Genomic DNA, 16,229 nt, shown 5'->3' on the forward strand with positions numbered 1-16,229 from the left:
CGCTCAGTGAACTGATTGAGTGCTTTGATTCTCTTCTGCAGTTCAGATGATTCATTCACAAACTAATCCAGTTACTCTGGAGGTCAGAGGTCACCTGGTCCAGGTGCGTTCAGGTGAATCAGGACGCGGCAGCGCTGCAGGTGGACACCGGCTACTTTTATTGACGTTCATACCTGGAAACCACCTGCTCACATTTCACAGTTCAACTAAAACTGGGCTGCTCTGTGATTGGCTAAAAGTCCTGCTGAACAGCCAATGAGCAGCCTCTGTCCAAATATGGAAACGAGGAGGAAGAGGAAGACACACAGATGATGAAGAGGAAAGAAAACTTCTAAAGGAAACACGAACAAAAATCTGGAATAACAGAAGACGAAGAAGCGTGGCCGGGGTCACATGATGTCGGGGTCACACGGGGTCACATGATGCCGTTGGTGAGGTACTGGAAGCCGTCGTACAGCTTGGTGGTGAGCGAGCGCATGGAGCCGTCCACCAGCTGGTCCACCAGCAGCTGCAGCTGCTCCTCCGTCAGGCTCATGTGGAAACGCTCCTTCAGGCCCCGCATAGTGCTGGAGCCGTGGAAGCAGGGCAGCTGGGAGCCTGGGGGGGCCGGACGGGGACACGGGCGGTCAGTCAGCGGGCAGACAGGGGCGCAGTGGGCAGGATTCTCACTCACCTTGCTGCATGATCTCCACTATCTGCAGAACCCGGTCCATGTGCTTCCTGGCTGCAATCAGACCCTGGAGCATCAGCATCCTGTAGTAGTTAAACATGTCTCCATCTGGACCGCCCATCACCTGCCAGACAGCGCACAGGGTTTAACGAAACACCCTGCCAAGGAGCTAAAACGATCTCCTCCTTTCAGGTAAGACACAGGGTGAATTTAACCCTCAGCTTTAACAAACTTCATCTCGGTTTCCTGAATGAAGACCTAAGACCTTTTAGACAAGAAATAGGTCTTAACTGAACTCCACCCAGAACCAGAACCAGAACCAACCCACCTCCACAAACTCTGCGGTGAGCTTGAAGGCGGACGTCTCGAAGCCGAGGTTCCTGGGCGAGCTGGACAGGATGAAGCCGAAGTCGATGTGGATGATGTGTCCGTCGGCGTCCAGCAGGATGTTCCCGTTGTGCCTGGGGGAGGGGGGAGGAGTCAGGAGGGCAGGACGAGCGCATGGAGCGTCTGGGGGCGGGGCCTCACCTGTCCTTGACCTGCAGCAGGTAGCAGATGAGGCTGTAGCCGGCACAGCTGCGGACGAAGTTCCTCTGGGCGGACAGGAAGTTCTCGGTGGTGGGGGCGCCGTGCTCCTGCAGGAAGTAGTCCAGCAGCGACAGCTGGCTCTGCTTCTTCACCTGGTGGATGGACACGGCGTTGACCACCGGCTCGATCATCCCGCTGTCCGCCGACAGAACCACAATCTTGTAGGGCCGGATCCACAGCGGCACGCGCTCCTGCTCCCAGATGGACTGGGGGACAGAGAGATGCATGATGGGAAGGAAACCGGTGTAAGCGCCGCTGGTGGGGAACAAAGTCCCAGCTTCACCTAATCAGCTTCCAGATTGTTAATATTCACTAACAATCAAGGCTGATGTGAAGGTCTAGTTAAATTCACATCAGTCCTCACTGTTCCTTTAGAACGGCGCTGGCTCTGGCAGCAACAGGTCAAAGGTCAAGACCAGTCATCAATTAGCAAGCATTTAAGGAGCAAATTGCCTTTGAATTCCCATCATAACATGCTGGCTAGCATGCTAGCTAACACGCTGGCTAGCATGCTAGCTAACACGCTGGCTATAATAATGGCTAACACGCTGGCTAGCACGCTGACTAACACGCTGGCTAGCACGCTGGCTAACACGCTGGCTAGCACGTTGGCTAACACGCTGGCTAGCATGTTGGCTAACACGCTGGCTAGCATGTCTGACTAACACGTTGGCTAGCACGCTGACTAACACGCTGGCTAGCACGCTGGCTAACACGCTGGCTAGCATGTTGGCTAACACGCTGGCTATAATAATGGCTAACACGCTGGCTAGCACGCTGACTAACACGCTGGCTAACACGCTGGCTAGCACGCTGGCTAACACGCTGGCTAGCATGTTGGCTAACACGCTGGCTAGCATGTTGGCTAACACGTTGGCTATAATAATGGCTAACACGTTGGCTATAATAATGGCTAACACGTTGGCTAGCACGCTGACTAACACGCTGGCTAGCACGCTGGCTAACACGCTGGCTAGCATGTTGGCTAACACGCTGGCTAGCATGTTGGCTAACACGTTGGCTATAATAATGGCTAACACGTTGGCTAGCACGCTGACTAACACGCTGGCTAGCACGCTGGCTAACACGCTGGCTAACGCGCTGGCTAGCATGTTGGCTAACACGCTGGCTAGCATGCCTGCGGGGAGGACGGCCAGCCAGTGACATCACGGCATTACCTTGAGCTGCTGCAGCACCTGGAAGGCCAGCAGCTCCTGCCGCAGGTCGTCTCCACACTTGACGATGACGGACAGCAGCCTCCAGGTGGGGAGGTGTCCGTAGGGCGAGCCCTCCCTGATCCTCCTGGGGGACGGAGACAGAGACGGCTCAGCGCCGGGCGGGATGGCCCGCCGGTCGGTCTGGACTCGGGGATTGGCCTACCGGACTTTCTCCTCCCAGGGCTCCTTGAGGGCCACGGCAGACGGGTCCTCCGGGTCCCGCCTGAAGGTGGTGGGGGCCTGCGCCAGCTGCTCCGATAGGCGCCGCCTGGAATCAGAGGGGACGGGGTCAGAGGTCGTCTGGACGGTCAGAGCGTGTCGGAACGTGTCCTGACCTGATGTCCCCGGCGGCGATGAAGACGGGCTCCTTGCTGTCCAGGCTGGTGATGCTGTCCACCGAGAACTGGCTGATGTTATCGCAGCTGTTGGTGTGGCCTTCTGGGAGCTGGGGGGGTTCGGTCAACAACGCCAGCTTAAATATCAGTAGCTTAATAATAGTAGCTAGATGCTACAGCGCTAGCTTCATCAGGAACATCGTCTTGAAATGATGTTAGCTCTAGCTCAGTGGTGCCCAACGTGGGTCCTGGAGGGCCGGCATCCTGCACGTTTTAGTTCTGTCCCTGGTACCAACAACCTTTTCAGCAGGTCAATGTTCTCCTGAGGCCTCTAACGAGCCATCATTGGACCCACTTTGGGTACCCCTGCTCTAGCTAACGTATGTTAGCTCCAGCTGATGGAGTTAGCTCTAGGTAAAGGATGTTAGCTCCTGCTATGACATTACCTCTGGATATGGAGGATATTAGCTCCAGCTCCTGTTACCAGCTACCTGACTCTCCTGATTGGTTCTCATTCTGACTGGATCAAACATTTCCAATGTCACATCACTACCTGTGGGCGTGGCCTCACCTCCACCTGCAGCTCTCCAATGTCATCCACAGACCAGGCTTCGTCGTCATTGTCGTAGTTCGGGACGACGGAGAAGCTCCCGGCTCGCTGCTCCGCCATCATGCCGCAGTCCGGCAGGTTCTCCACCGACCGGGTGCTCCTGATCCGGTTCTCTGGGATCCGCATCGGAACGCTGGACGTCTCAAAGTTCTCGCACTCCAGAACCTCCACGTAGATCAGGTAGGGAGCCTGGGGGGCGTTATGGGGAAGTCAGGACCTCTGCGTCCCCATGTAGCCCTGGGGGGTGCGGGACCTCACCTTGTCCTTGGAGTTGAGCACCACGGCCTGCGTGTGCGGAACGCGGACCACGTGATGGTCGAAGGCGGCGGTGGGCAGCCAGACGCGCGCCGGCAGCTTGTGGTTGAGCAGCGACAGCTCTGAGATCAGCCGCTGCGTCTTCTGCTCCTTGGTGGGCAGCGTGGCCAGACGCTTCCCGATGCCCATCAGGGACTTCATGAACTCCCGCTGCGGAGCCAGGCGCACCGGCTGCAGGCACACAGGACAGGTGACACAGGGGGCGGAGCCTGGGCTCAGGTGAGCCAGCACAGTCTGTCTGTGGGTCAGGTTTAAACATCTGGATCAGAACCAGAACTGTTCATGGTTCCACTGAAGAAAACCTGACGCACAGAACCAGCCGACCAATCAGAGGGATCAGCACAAGGAGACATTAGGACAGGTCAGATTCTGATTGGTTAACCCAGAAGCATCAACAGAACACAGAGACACAATCACACAGTCCGAGTCCACAGGCCAGAGCGACGTGTGGACCGAACCAGAACCAGAACCAGAACCAGAAACTAGAGACTCCCTGGCAGAGTCCCTTTCCCAGAGTCGCCCGCAGGCTGAAAGAGTTTTGGGCTGAACTTACGGGACCAGAATCCAACTCCAGACTGTCGGAGCTGGAGCCGCTGTCCTGGGGGTCAGAGCAGAACTTCTGGTTGGTTTCATTCAGAAAGTTCCTGCAAGTTCTGGATTCATTGAACACCTCATGATGCCTTCTTGGGAAACCTGAGCTGCTTTTCCAGCATCTCAAACGACCAGATCAACATCTGAGGTTGTGAGGAAGGAGCCACAATGTTCAAACCCAGATACCGGTTCCACTCTTAAAGGTTTTCCTTTCTGACTCCAAATCTCTGAACGCAGGAGGAAAAACCACTTCCTGTCTGGAAGGTGTTGAGACGCTTATCAAGGACACGCACACAAAGTTTGTTACACACCTGGCATGTTTCACTTTCACACAAAGGCCTTTGTAGAAATAGACACTTTAGCTGACGTAACACATGGGGTGACCACTGGGCGTGTCTTAGATATAAGGAATGGATCGTCCGTTTTTGATCAGATGCTGTATAATTTCGGTTATATTCACTTCACAACAAATTAGCCTGTGAGGGTAAGCGTCTCTCTTTTCTAGCGCTAAAAAAGAATAAAAAAAGTAAATTCTGATTATTCTGTGTGGCTGGTTTCCTGTTCGTGTGCTCACACGCTTTTGGTCTGTCGAGTTTAAATCACAACAAAGGAAAATCACTTCCTGTCTGTTGTTCATCATAAGAACACAAACTGGTTCTAGTCCCAGTGAACCAGACTCTCTAGGACACATGAGAATGTTTTCTCAAAGCTCCCTGAGATGGAGTGACCCCACAGTGACCCCACAGTGACCCCACGGTGACCTCACCTCGTCCTGGCTGCTCTCCACCTTGGGGTTGCTGGCTGTTCTCTTCAGGTTGCTGCTCAGGCTGATGCTGACCGTGGCGTCCGATTTGGAGCGCTGATGGGTCCGTTTGGACGGAGACAGGCCGTGGTCCGCCGCAGGGCCCCCAGGGGCCGCCGCCAGGCAGAACGGCGTCAGTGTCAGCTCCCTGCGTGCCCGCGGCCCCGACGGCTTCAGCTCGTCGGACAGGATGAGCTTCCTGAGCTTGGAGCCCCGGGAGTGGCGCTGCGTGGAGATGTGCATATCGGAGGAGTAGGCGCCCAGCAGCCAGGCGCACTGCAGGCTGAAGGAGATGCTCTGTCTGCAGCGGTGCACCTGCAAGGTCACACACAGGGCACATTAACCCACAGGAACAGATCACTAACATGGCCGCAGGGAGCCTGCAAGACCACACACAGGGCACAGTACCAACCCCGACCACCTGGTGGAGTCGCTGCATAACCTGGCCAGGTGATGCGCCTGCTGCTGCTCAGCACCTCACTCACCTGAAGACTTCTCTACTAGAGGGACCACACAAACACACACACGTTTGCGTGGCTATCTTTGTGGGGACTTTCCATTGACTTCCATTCATTTCTACAGCCTAACATTTATCCTAACCCTAACCAACCAAAACTCAATTCACACCTTTGTCCTTAATCTAACCCCCAACCCAAAAACTGCATTTCCCCTTATGGGGACCAGGCTTCGGGCCCCATAAGTAGCAGTGGGTCCCCACGACATAGTATGCGTCAGGAAAATGGTCCCCACAAGGTATTAGAAACAAACACACACTCTGCAGTGAACAGAACTGACAGAAGAGTTTGTAAAAAGAAAAATGGCGGCAGCAAAGCGAGTACAATGGAGAATCAGGGCCAGACTGAGATTTTCTGTTTTAATTGTGAGAATAACATCAGAATACGAAACATCACCAGATTATTGAAATTACCAGAAAACTTCAGTAATTATAATCTGATGAGAGCAGATCAGGAAACGGATTAATTTAAACATTGACTCAGAATTTGCTGCTGTGTTTAAAACTGGTTTGTTCCTGTCAGAGGCTTGCAGGATGTATTTTCCTGCTGATCTTCATCCTGTAACAGGACGACTATTAGCATGTTGCTGGTCCTGTGGCTAGACCATTAGCATCTTGCTGGTCCTGTGGCTAGACCATTAGCATGCTGCTGGTCCTGTGGCTAGCCCATTAGCATGCTGCTGGTCCTGTGGCTAGCCCATTAGCATGCTGCTGGTCCTGTAGCTAGCCCATTAGCATGCTGCTGGTCCTGTAGCTAGCCCATTAGCATACCGCTGGTTCTCTAGCTAGCCTATTAGCTTTCTGCTAATTGGGCAGCAGCTTGTCAACGCTCATCAGAACCTGGCTGGGTCCATTCTAGGCCTCTGAACCGATCGCTGCTGGGTTTGCTTTCATGTTCTGAACAGACTTTGATTCGATAGGGTAACTTTGCGCCACCTTGATGTGGAATATAATAAACAACAAACAGGAAAACTGTCTAAGCTGAGATTACAACCAAGATTTATTTGCTAAATATTGTCCAGCTGTATCCATGGCAACCATAACAAAAGTAAACTGATTTTATCCATAAAAGGTAAACTTCCTGTGTCCGGTTTGTGCAGCTCAAGCTGTTTCCATGACAACCATCAGTTCCTCCTGGACGGAGGCTGAACTCTGACCTTCGTCATGGCAACCACCTCTGTAAGCAGCCTGGCCCCGAGCAGGTCACCTGACCGCAGGCCACACCCACCAGGTAAGGCTTGATGGCGTCGCCGACGTCCTCGTCCATGTGGATGTACATGTTGAGCAGCTGCGGCAGATAGAAATCCACGTCGTCGTGCGGGAAGCTGAACAGCCGGTTCCCGATGTACGCCTGCACACCCGGCTCCTTGGAGCTGTGCAGGTAGGAGATCGCCATGGAGACGTCAAACAGCTTTGACTCAAACAGCCGCAGCAGCCACGACTGCTTGGATGGGTTGTGTCTCTGGCGCCGCCGGGCGCTCTTCACCGAGCTGGGCGCCGGTCCCTCCGGGTCGTCCTCTTCACGGATCTGCGGCGGTTTGATGGCGGGGACGCCGCGGTCCGGGGACGGTCCGTTGTGCTGCGAACCTGGGGCGGGACCGGCGGCGGTGTCCACCTGACGCAGCTTCACCTTCTGCAGGACCTCCTGACACGCCCGCTGCGCCACCTCAGCGTCTATGACCAGGCTCAGCTCGCCGCCTCTCTCGCTAATGACGCCCAAAGGTGGCGAGGCGGGGCGGGGGGGGCCGCATGAGGAGGGGGTGGAGGGCAGGGACTGGGAGGGGGAGGAGCAAATGGAGAGGGAGGGGCTGTTCGGCTCAGAGCTGGCGGGGGAAGTTTCCTCCTGAGGTTCCGCCATCATGGTTGCCAAGAGGCTCCACCCACCGCCACTGGAACACAAACAGGTCAAAGGTCAGGAATGAGACCCTCAACACTAGACACCAATCACGATCATTAAAGATCTTATCTTATATATAAATGAACAAGAACCGATTTATATTGGGACTGTAAATGTAGCTGCTGAACTCTGAACATGAACTATTTCCGTTTAAATGGTGTGAGCAGAACTTTACAAACCGGTTCTGGGTAAGCCAGTACCCGGCCACTCCGAGTTCTTCTGGACACAGCTGAGGAAGCCCAGAGTAACTGGAGTCTGAAAACGGGTAGGAACGAACCCTTTGAGTCGAACCGGCCGGTTTGTTATTGTTCGGAGCCGACAGTCCAGCCTGACAGAACTGGTGTTTGGACTCATCTGCTAACAGACGGACAGTTTCTGCCAGCTGCAGGCAGAACCTGCAGCAGCTGCAGCGGACCGAACCGAACTCTGTGACCCGCTCTCGGTCCACCCGCTCTGTGGACCTTCATATGTAACGTAGAACTGCTGCTAGCTCAGGATTAGCGACTAACCATTGAAAATGAACGGGATGCTAACCCAACCAGCTAACGGTTCTCCAATGTTTGAACGCAGCTTTTAGCTCAGTGCTAGCAGATAATGCTAGCCTGAGCCAACTGTTGCTAACTCCCAACTTAAGTTCCAGCGCGCGCCCAGGTTAGTTGTGCAGATGATGTGACGTGTCGGAAGCGTACAGGTGTATCGCTATTACCTGTTGACAACTCAGTTGCGCCGAAATAACGCCTCACGTGCAGTTTGTTGACTCCATTTATTTCGTTTGAGCTTCATCTCCGCTGCCAACCAGCAGGAGGCGCAGCGGCTCCTGTTCCGCTTCTCTCTTTATGTACAAATGTTTCCGGTGCTGCACTGCCACCGATTGGACGGAGTCAGGCTTTTTATTATGATTATTATTATTTAGGTTTTTTTATTGTGGAAATCCGGGTGAACCAGAGGCGGGCTGAACCTGCCACTAGAATATATACAGACTGTTTAATAAGGGAAAAATTAAACCATACTTGTTAAAGTAGTTTAAGTAACAACAGACTGAGCGGACATAAAATACTAAAGTACACAAATGAATAAAGAACACAACAAATTAAACAGATTTTATTCTACGAACATTTCAGTCAATGGCTTTTTGTCACCGGTTGAGTCTCTCAGATATAGACTTTTAGACTTAGACTGACTTTATTGTCATTTTTCATGCACAGGGTGAATACAGAACGAAATTTCGTTGCAAACGGCTCAGGACAATGTTTTGAGGTTCCAATGTTGTGAGGTTACTCCAGAATAAAATAAAATACAGTATAAAATATGAATATAAATATGAATATAAAATATAAAGTGCAGGACTGACAGTAAAATGGAAGTTATTTAGCTCTGTACATGTGCAAGGTATAAAGTGGAGACCAGATTTTAAGTGCAGTCCAGTTAAGAGTTCAACAGTCTGATGGCAAGTGGGAAAAAGCTGTTTCAGAACCTGGTGGACCTGCACCGGATGCTGCAGAACCTGTTTCCAGAGGGCAGCAGGGAGAACAGTCCATGGTGGGGGTGTGAGGGGTCACTGACGATGTTTCGGCCTCGGGACACGCAGCTCTGGGATGAAATGTCCTGAATGGAGGGAAGGGGGGCCCCGATGATCCTCTCTGCTGTCCGCACCACTCTCCTCACGTTCTTCCAGTCGGAGGCGCTGCAGCCTCCACACCACACTGCTGCACACTTTTTATTTACAAATTACTTAATCTTTTCAAAATCCCAATTCAGTCTCGTTTTATTTTGTGTGATCAATTAAAACTGTCTGGATCAGCAGGACTTCATCAAATATTTGGACTTCAGCTGTTTTTGTACTCGGTTCTAATCCAGCCAGTTTTCTGTCACCATATAATCGAGGCTAAATTCAATTAAATTTAAGAAGCTTATTTTTTCTCTTGTCTTACATGTTTTTGAGCATTTTGGTTTTTTACCTTTTAATCTGATTATTTAATTTTATTTTTTTAAGCTTTTTGTTTTAAGATATTTGACTACATTGTTATTTAGATTTCTTTTTATAATTCAATACTTTCATAATTTCTTTTAAAGCAATAGATGTTATTTGTAATATTACCACAGTAAAGTGTTTCTCATGTTATTTTAGATTATATAACTCAACTTTTTTAGTGTTTTCCGTGACGTGGTTGATGTCCGGGTGTCAGACCGGAAGTGTCGGTGCTGCGTGCGGCCAGCAGGAGGAGCCAGAGAGCAGGAAGCGCTGAGGCTCCCAGTCTGCCAGCTGCTGTTTTCCTGAAGTCTGAGCGGATTCTCTGCAGCGAGCTGTTCTGGTTCTGTTTGATGACGAACCGAACGTGGTGATCCGGAACCAGCTCCCAACAGAACCACTCTGTGAGTATGTGCAGCTCCTGATCCGGGTCAGCCTAGTTCTGGTTCTGGTGGGGGATGTTCTGAAAGTTGATTTCAATCCGGATTTAATCTGCTAAGCTGCGTCAGGAAGGTTCTGGATTCAGAACCTCGGCCCGGTCTGCTGGGAGATCAGAGGTTCTGGAGGGTTCCGGTCCAGAACCAGCCAGGGTTCCTGCTGAGTTCCTGCTCATCTAAACAGTACTTTAAGATGGTTCTGGTTCCTCCATTTGTGCATTCTCAGACTGGGATTGTTTGGATCCAGGTTCTGCTGGTTCTGGTTGCATTGTGTTGCTGTGCAGGCAGCAGCGACTCGGGTCAGAACCGGTCCGTCCGGTTTCAGAGGCGGGACGGGAATGTTTGAGTTGGAGGGCGGGTCCAGCAGGATGTCCTGGACCGCTGAGCCTGCTGGAGCAACCAGGCCAAACCAGAACCAACTGGGCCAAACCAGAACCTAGGCTCCAAACCGCCGGCTTCCCCCTGGAGGACCAACAGAACAGAACCAGGCAGGGAAAACAAACCCGGTTCTGGTCCCTGTTCTGGGTTCTCTGGGTGAAACCAGAACCAGAACCTGGATGTGTTTTGTATTTCCTCTCACAGGTTCTGATCCAAAGCTACAGCAGATGGTTCTGGTTCTGATGTTGCTGTGTTTTGTTTCAGCTGATGGACACTGAAAGCGGAGCGGTTCTGTCTGGATCCGGGCCGGCGACCCACTGGCCCCGTTCGATCGGCTTCAGCGGCCCCAGAGAGCCCCTGGGGGACTGGGTGGTGGACCCCGGCTGTGTGAGTGGCTAATAATGATAGATGTTATTGGTGAACAGGTGAGTTGTCAGGTGAGCTGTAGAGGAGTTGGACTTTATTTGGAGGTGATGGAGAGAGACGATACCGATCTGGCTGCAGACCGGGGAGAAGGGGCGGAGCCAGCTAGTGTTACAGTGAAGGTACAGATACTCCCATCCTCTTTACCTGAGCAGAAGGATGAAGATGGCTGTTGTCTTATGGATGGCAGTGAAGTCTGACCTTAAAGGGCCGGTATCCTGTCAAAACAACTGCTTTGATCTCTGGTTTTCCCTGACATGTTGCTTTGATTCCTTCATGTTTGACAAATCCTCTAATCTCCATGGCAACCATTCAGTTGTAAGCGTCCGTATGGACCTAGCCCCGCGTCTGAGGCGTAGCTCCTTCAGACTAGCCAGGAGCAATCAGCAAACAGCTGCTGAGCTCATGATAGGAGCTGCTGCTCAGAGCAACGCTGGTAAAAACATTAAAGGGTTAATAGAGGAGCCATGTTAGGACGACTTGCTGGAGGCGGAGCTTCAGGAAGAGCAGGTGCTTCTTAAAGAAACAGAGACCCAATTTCAATTAGTTAAATTAGGAAGTCAAAGTCATATTTAATTTATATAAAGCATTTTTATTAATCCTGAAGGTAACTTAGTTACTTGGTTGTGCTATAAAACTGCACTATGTGCCTGAAAAATACCCGATACTGCCCCTTTAAGGTGGAAGCTGTGCCAGTCTGACAGGAAGTGGGCTGGGAGAAAAGGCAGAGCTGACCATCGTCAGCGCAATATTATATCTGCTGAATATATAATGTTGATCTGAGCCCTGGGGAACACCTGCAGAAACTTAGACTGGATTATACAGGACGCACTGAAGGTACGAGGAAGAAGGATGCTAATGGACTATTAGCATCCTTATCCCGGAGGATGGGAAATGGCGTCAATAGGAGGAGAACAGGAAGTGAGTTTCAGCGTGAGTGTTGAGTTGTTAATGGAGGCAGGACTCCTTGGTGTTAGCAGAGAGTATTTTACCTGAAATGCGATCTGAGCGCGCTCAGTTGGTCTTCATGTAACGGGTGGCATCAATGAATTTCTAGAGGTCATCCAGCCAGGTCAGATTTTTTATTCTGGGGGAGAAGAGTAAAAACAAATCAACCTCCTCTTCAACTCCTTCTCCTGCACTCCAACCCCGCGGAACAACGCTGTGAGGGAAAAGGGCGAAGCGGAGGAGCTACGAGGGCTGGAACGAACTACGGAAGCCCAGGAGACACAAACGAGGCAGAGTGCGGAAAGGCAAAAACAACAAATAAAAATAACTGAATAAGATCAAATTCACAAACTCTCAATATAAAATGAATTAGAAACAATAATTTAAAAAAAGCTCATTGGTAACGCTGTTACATTCACATCCTTACTCCTTCTGGGCCGGAACCAGAATCCTGCTGATGCTTCTGGACCAGGCGGATCGGGGTCCGGCGCCCTCGGCTCATCCGTCCTTACTTACTGTCAGGTGACCTTGGACGACAGCGAATCGGAGGACATCCTACAGGCCGTCGACCCCAACGAAGTGTTCGGAACCGGTACCGGGCCCGCCGACACGTCGTCGGAGAGCGACAGCGGCATCTCGGAGGAGACCCCTGTTGCCATGGTGACGGCAGTAACCACGGCGACCAGCCAGCCAGCCCCGGCAGCAGTCTACCAAGTGGTCTATGACATCAGCTCTGTGGGCGGAGCCAAACCTGAAGCCGGTCAGGAGAACATCATCTCCATCGAACTGGGTAGGTCCGGTTCTGACCCAGTTCTCACTCGGTCCATATGATGATGTCATTTGACGACGTCATCAACTCACCTTGTTTCCTTTTCCTCTGCCCCGCCCCCTCCCCGACGCCCCGCCCCCTCCTCCAGATGAGTGGAGTTCCCAGCTGCTGTTTTCGGACTCCTGCATCATCAGCGACTTGCACGCGGCTTCGTCTTCATCATCATCCTCTCCATTTGATGGCGCCCGGAGCTCCGCCCCTCTCTCAGGTAGAGACCAGGTAAGACTCCCTGTCAGTGAGCGTCATCAGAGGACGTTTGACACTGGAGGACTCACTCTTCTTCTTCTTCAGGTGCTGCTGTTCCCTGACCTGCGGCTGACGGAGGAGGAGCAGAAGCTGCTGACAGAGGAGGGCGTGTCCCTGCCCAGCAACCTTCCACTCACTAAGGTCCAACAGAACCGGTTCTGACTGCTGCGGACGCATATAAAGATTACATTTTTGGAAAACCAGGGTTATTTTCACCACTGCACTAACTGGACTTCCTCAGTTCAGAGTATGTCTGAAATTAATTTCATATCATCCTGGTCTCAACAAATGGTGGCGGAGCAGAGAGTAGATGAGTTTCTGTGACAAACTAAGGAGTCAAATCCCGTCGCTAACATGAACACAAAGCTATAAATGTTTGGGCAAGGTCAGAGTTCATCTATTAAACTGACTGAAGATGAATACAGAAACTAAAAGCTGGAGTACAGACATTTTTATAAGCGTACCTGTGAGCCTGCCTCATTATTACTAAATTGAATATAACTTCAGATTCTTGTATAACTTTTCTTCAGGTTAACTTAGAAAGTGAGCTACTATTGTTACAAATACATTTTCTATACTACGGAAAAGTAACTGTTAGAGAAGCTCAAATATGAAAAATTGGACTGATATTGACATGCGATAGTAACACTGCTGTTATGTTAGATTTACTAATATTTTATTTTATCTTTTTTTTAATGCAATTACTGGATTAATTGTAAGAATAATCGATAGATTACTCGATTACTAAAATATTCGTTTACAACAGCCCTAGTTGAGAGTGATGTCGGCTATCTTGTTTTGCAGTTTGAATTCGTCTCTGACGTGTTTCTCTCCCCGCAGGCTGAAGAGCGGATCCTGAAGAAAGTCCGCAGAAAGATCCGGAACAAGCAGTCGGCTCAGGACAGCCGCAAGAGGAGGAAGGAGTACATCCACGGCCTGGAGAGCAGGTACCGCCGGGGGCCAGCAGGGGGCGCCATAGGGACACACGAGGTACAATCCTTGTGTTGCCATGGTAACTCGTGAGCAGTTTTAGTTCAGAATGCTCACTGGCATATAGACAGTGCCGCCTAGTGGCCTGACCTCGCTACCATCTTAATGGTTCTGATCCAGTCTGGTTCTGGTTCTGTCTTCAGGGCAGTGGCGTGCTCAGCTCAGAACCAGGAGCTGCAGCGAACCGTGGAGCAGCTGGAGAAACACAACGTGTAAGATGATTCCTCTGGTTCTGGTTCTGATCCAATGTTTTCCTGCTGTAGATCCAGGAGCAGACTTACACTAACCTGAGCGCATTAGCATTAGCTTCCACTAAATACCATGTCAGCATGGTGGCTTAGCGTTAGCGAGCTAATGTTCCTGCTGAGCACATTAGCGTTTTAGTTGGCGGTAGCCTCCAGGAGCTGGACTTCCTGAAGGCAGATGTTCCGGTTCTTCTAGTTGTCTCATCCTCGCCACAATTACTGATCCATATCATCAGTAATTGTGGCTGATGATATGGATCAGGTTCTGGTTCTGGTTCTGAGCCGTGCCGTGATTCTGTCTCCTCTCAGGTCCCTCCTGGCTCAGCTGCAGCAGCTCCGCTCCCTCATCAAGCAGACGGCCAGTAAAGGAGCGCAAACCAGCACCTGCTTACTGGTGAGGAGCTCTGGGAGATTCTGTGGTTCTAATGGTGTCTGGTCCACCGGCTGGGTCTGGGACGCCTGGGGAGTCAGAACCTCTTTCTGTTTGTCCTCAGATCCTACTAGTGTCCCTCAGCCTGATCGTCCTGCCCAGCTTCAGCCCGTTCAGCCGCCGCCAGTCAGCCGACGACGACTACAGAACCGCCGCAGGTCGGTTCGGACCTATTGCCTGCTAGCGGTTCCACTGAGACCCGGTTCTTTGGAACGAGACAAAGCCGAGGGACAGGTCGGCCTGCCGGGTCGGAACCTCAGGAACTAATCATTTTTATTTTCTGCAGTTGTATCCAGAAACATCCTGACGGATCCAAACTTCTCCAACCCGGCAGACGACGGTGCCGGTTCCGCTGCACATTCGGAGTCATCGGTGCCTCCTGAGCTCAGCCAATCAGGGCCTGCAAGGGCACTGCTGGAGCCAATAGGAACCCTGGAGAGCTTAGCTGGCGCTGACAGCAGCCAATCACAGAACGGGACGGCTGCTGTTGCCGGGCAGACTGGCCGTGAGCCTGGGAAACCCGGACACGCTGATGAGATGTAACCAAAACCTCCAGCAGGGGCCGCCAGACTGACGCTGAGCAGCTGGAGGACTGGTTCTGTTGGATCAGAACCAGAACACTGAGGTTCTGGAGTGCTACCCTGACCGGAATCAGGTTTTAAAGTGGATCCAGCAACCAGACAGGACTTCACAGAGACTGTTTCTCTCTCTCTCTGTTGGACCAGACCTGGGACCGGAACCGACCCGTTTTATGTTCATCTTGTGGAGAAACACTGATGTTCTGTCCTGGGATGTTTCTGGGTCGGTTTGTGGGTTCTGGTTGTTCAGTAAATCATGTGATGCTGCAAACAGGTTCTGATTCTGCTCCTTTGACGCAACCATAGTAACAATAATAGCTTAGCAGAAAAGATTCCTGTTATTTCCGGTTTCAAAGCGTCCATCTGCTCAGTCTCATCAGCTACATGAAATCTTGACTAAAAATTAAATTTCAACATTTTTCATCCTGCAGTGTAATTAATACGCACAATGTACCCAAAATCAGAACTAACTGAATTTTTATCACCTTGTTTATGCTAATATATCATATCTAGAAGAATAAGTCATCCTAAATATATTTCTATCATTTTAGGTTCCATTTCCGCCCTTACGTGAAGTCCGCATTTTACGGACTTTGGCGAAGTGTATTACCCACAATTCATTGCTGCATGTGACGTTTTGAGTTAAAAGGCGGATTTATGGCAACGTTTTGTTGTTTTTTATAGACAAAAGAAAATATCGTGACAAGGCACATTAGTAATTAGTTTGATATGATAAACTGAGCAGAAAAAGAAGAAATTTAAAAAAAATCACAAACTGAGGAAAGTAAAACAAATGTCAAATTTCAAATCTTAAATTAAGATATTAACATATTGAAATAAAGATTGTAAATAATAAAATCATTTCACTTTAAAAGTGGAGGTGATTTTTAGAAAGCAGTATTTGAGAATAAAACTTAGGATTAAATATATCATAATTTAACTCTTCATCCCTGTTAGAAGACCAAAGTTTATTATATTAAAATTAAAGACGGAATAGATTTATTGTACAACATCCACTTTTGAAAACTTTCTAAAAACTTCAATGAAGTCGCAATTTATCCTGATTTTTAAACAAATGTTTTCTTCTCAGACTAGAGGAGAAAACTGATGTCGGAGCTCCTGATTAATTTATTGGTACATTTTTGGTTCATAAAGTCACAACATTCATAGTTTCTTTTAAAAAGGACATTTTAGTTCCATTAATCTTTTTATTTTTC

At 50.3% G+C, this 16,229-nt stretch overlaps 2 protein-coding genes across 6 annotated transcripts; one reads left to right on the top strand and one right to left on the bottom strand.

Annotated features, from left to right (window-relative positions):
• Positions 1 to 135: 135 nt before the first annotated feature.
• On the bottom strand, positions 136 to 8,400 carry pi4kb (phosphatidylinositol 4-kinase, catalytic, beta). 2 transcript variants are annotated; one of them, XM_028012206.1, is made up of 13 exons: positions 8,246 to 8,400; positions 6,871 to 7,531; positions 5,093 to 5,443; positions 4,289 to 4,333; positions 3,679 to 3,906; positions 3,382 to 3,609; positions 2,811 to 2,920; positions 2,639 to 2,743; positions 2,437 to 2,560; positions 1,199 to 1,464; positions 999 to 1,131; positions 674 to 794; positions 136 to 597 (listed from the first exon to the last, which is right to left on the bottom strand). In XM_028012206.1, the coding sequence occupies exons 2-13, from the start codon at positions 7,501 to 7,503 to the stop codon at positions 416 to 418; spliced, it is 2,526 nt and encodes an 841-aa protein (XP_027868007.1). In that variant the 5' UTR covers positions 7,504 to 7,531; positions 8,246 to 8,400; the 3' UTR covers positions 136 to 415. The 2 variants fall into 2 exon arrangements, with proteins under 2 accessions (XP_027868007.1, XP_027868008.1); XM_028012207.1 differs by lacking the exon at positions 4,289 to 4,333 and having other exon boundaries at positions 416 to 597; positions 8,246 to 8,399.
• A 1,317-nt stretch (positions 8,401 to 9,717) lies between these two features.
• On the top strand, positions 9,718 to 15,435 carry creb3l4 (cAMP responsive element binding protein 3-like 4). Of its 4 annotated transcripts, none has more exons than XM_028012212.1 (10): positions 9,718 to 9,916; positions 10,588 to 10,710; positions 12,142 to 12,484; positions 12,612 to 12,742; positions 12,815 to 12,910; positions 13,610 to 13,716; positions 13,903 to 13,971; positions 14,314 to 14,398; positions 14,499 to 14,592; positions 14,721 to 15,435. In XM_028012212.1, exons 2-10 carry the CDS (start codon positions 10,591 to 10,593, stop codon positions 14,975 to 14,977), a joined length of 1,302 nt encoding a protein of 433 aa, XP_027868013.1. In that variant the 5' UTR covers positions 9,718 to 9,916; positions 10,588 to 10,590; the 3' UTR covers positions 14,978 to 15,435. The 4 variants fall into 4 exon arrangements, with proteins under 4 accessions (XP_027868013.1, XP_027868012.1, XP_027868015.1 ...); XM_028012211.1 differs by having other exon boundaries at positions 9,719 to 9,912; XM_028012214.1 differs by having other exon boundaries at positions 9,725 to 9,912; positions 12,217 to 12,484.
• The last annotated feature ends 794 nt before the right edge of the window (positions 15,436 to 16,229 follow it).

Source organism: Xiphophorus couchianus, chromosome 3, assembly GCF_001444195.1.
Source record: "Xiphophorus couchianus chromosome 3, X_couchianus-1.0, whole genome shotgun sequence".
NCBI lineage: Eukaryota > Metazoa > Chordata > Actinopteri > Cyprinodontiformes > Poeciliidae > Xiphophorus > Xiphophorus couchianus.

Bases quoted from the DNA above. Each gene is read 5' to 3' on its own strand.
- creb3l4 (XM_028012212.1), top strand. From the start codon at position 10,591: ATGGACACTGAAAGCGGAGCGGTTCTGTCTGGATCCGGGCCGGCGACC. The intron at 12,485-12,611 runs GTAGGTCCGGTT...CCCCTCCTCCAG, and splicing joins CATCATCTCCATCGAACTGG to ATGAGTGGAGTTCCCAGCTG. The intron at 14,593-14,720 runs GTCGGTTCGGAC...TATTTTCTGCAG, and splicing joins CGACTACAGAACCGCCGCAG to TTGTATCCAGAAACATCCTG.
- pi4kb (XM_028012206.1), bottom strand. From the start codon at position 7,503: ATGATGGCGGAACCTCAGGAGGAAACTTCCCCCGCCAGCTCTGAGCCG. The intron at 4,334-5,092 runs GTGAGGTCACCG...TCTGACCCCCAG, and splicing joins TGGAGAGCAGCCAGGACGAG to GACAGCGGCTCCAGCTCCGA. The intron at 2,561-2,638 runs GTAGGCCAATCC...TCCGTCCCCCAG, and splicing joins CCCTGGGAGGAGAAAGTCCG to GAGGATCAGGGAGGGCTCGC.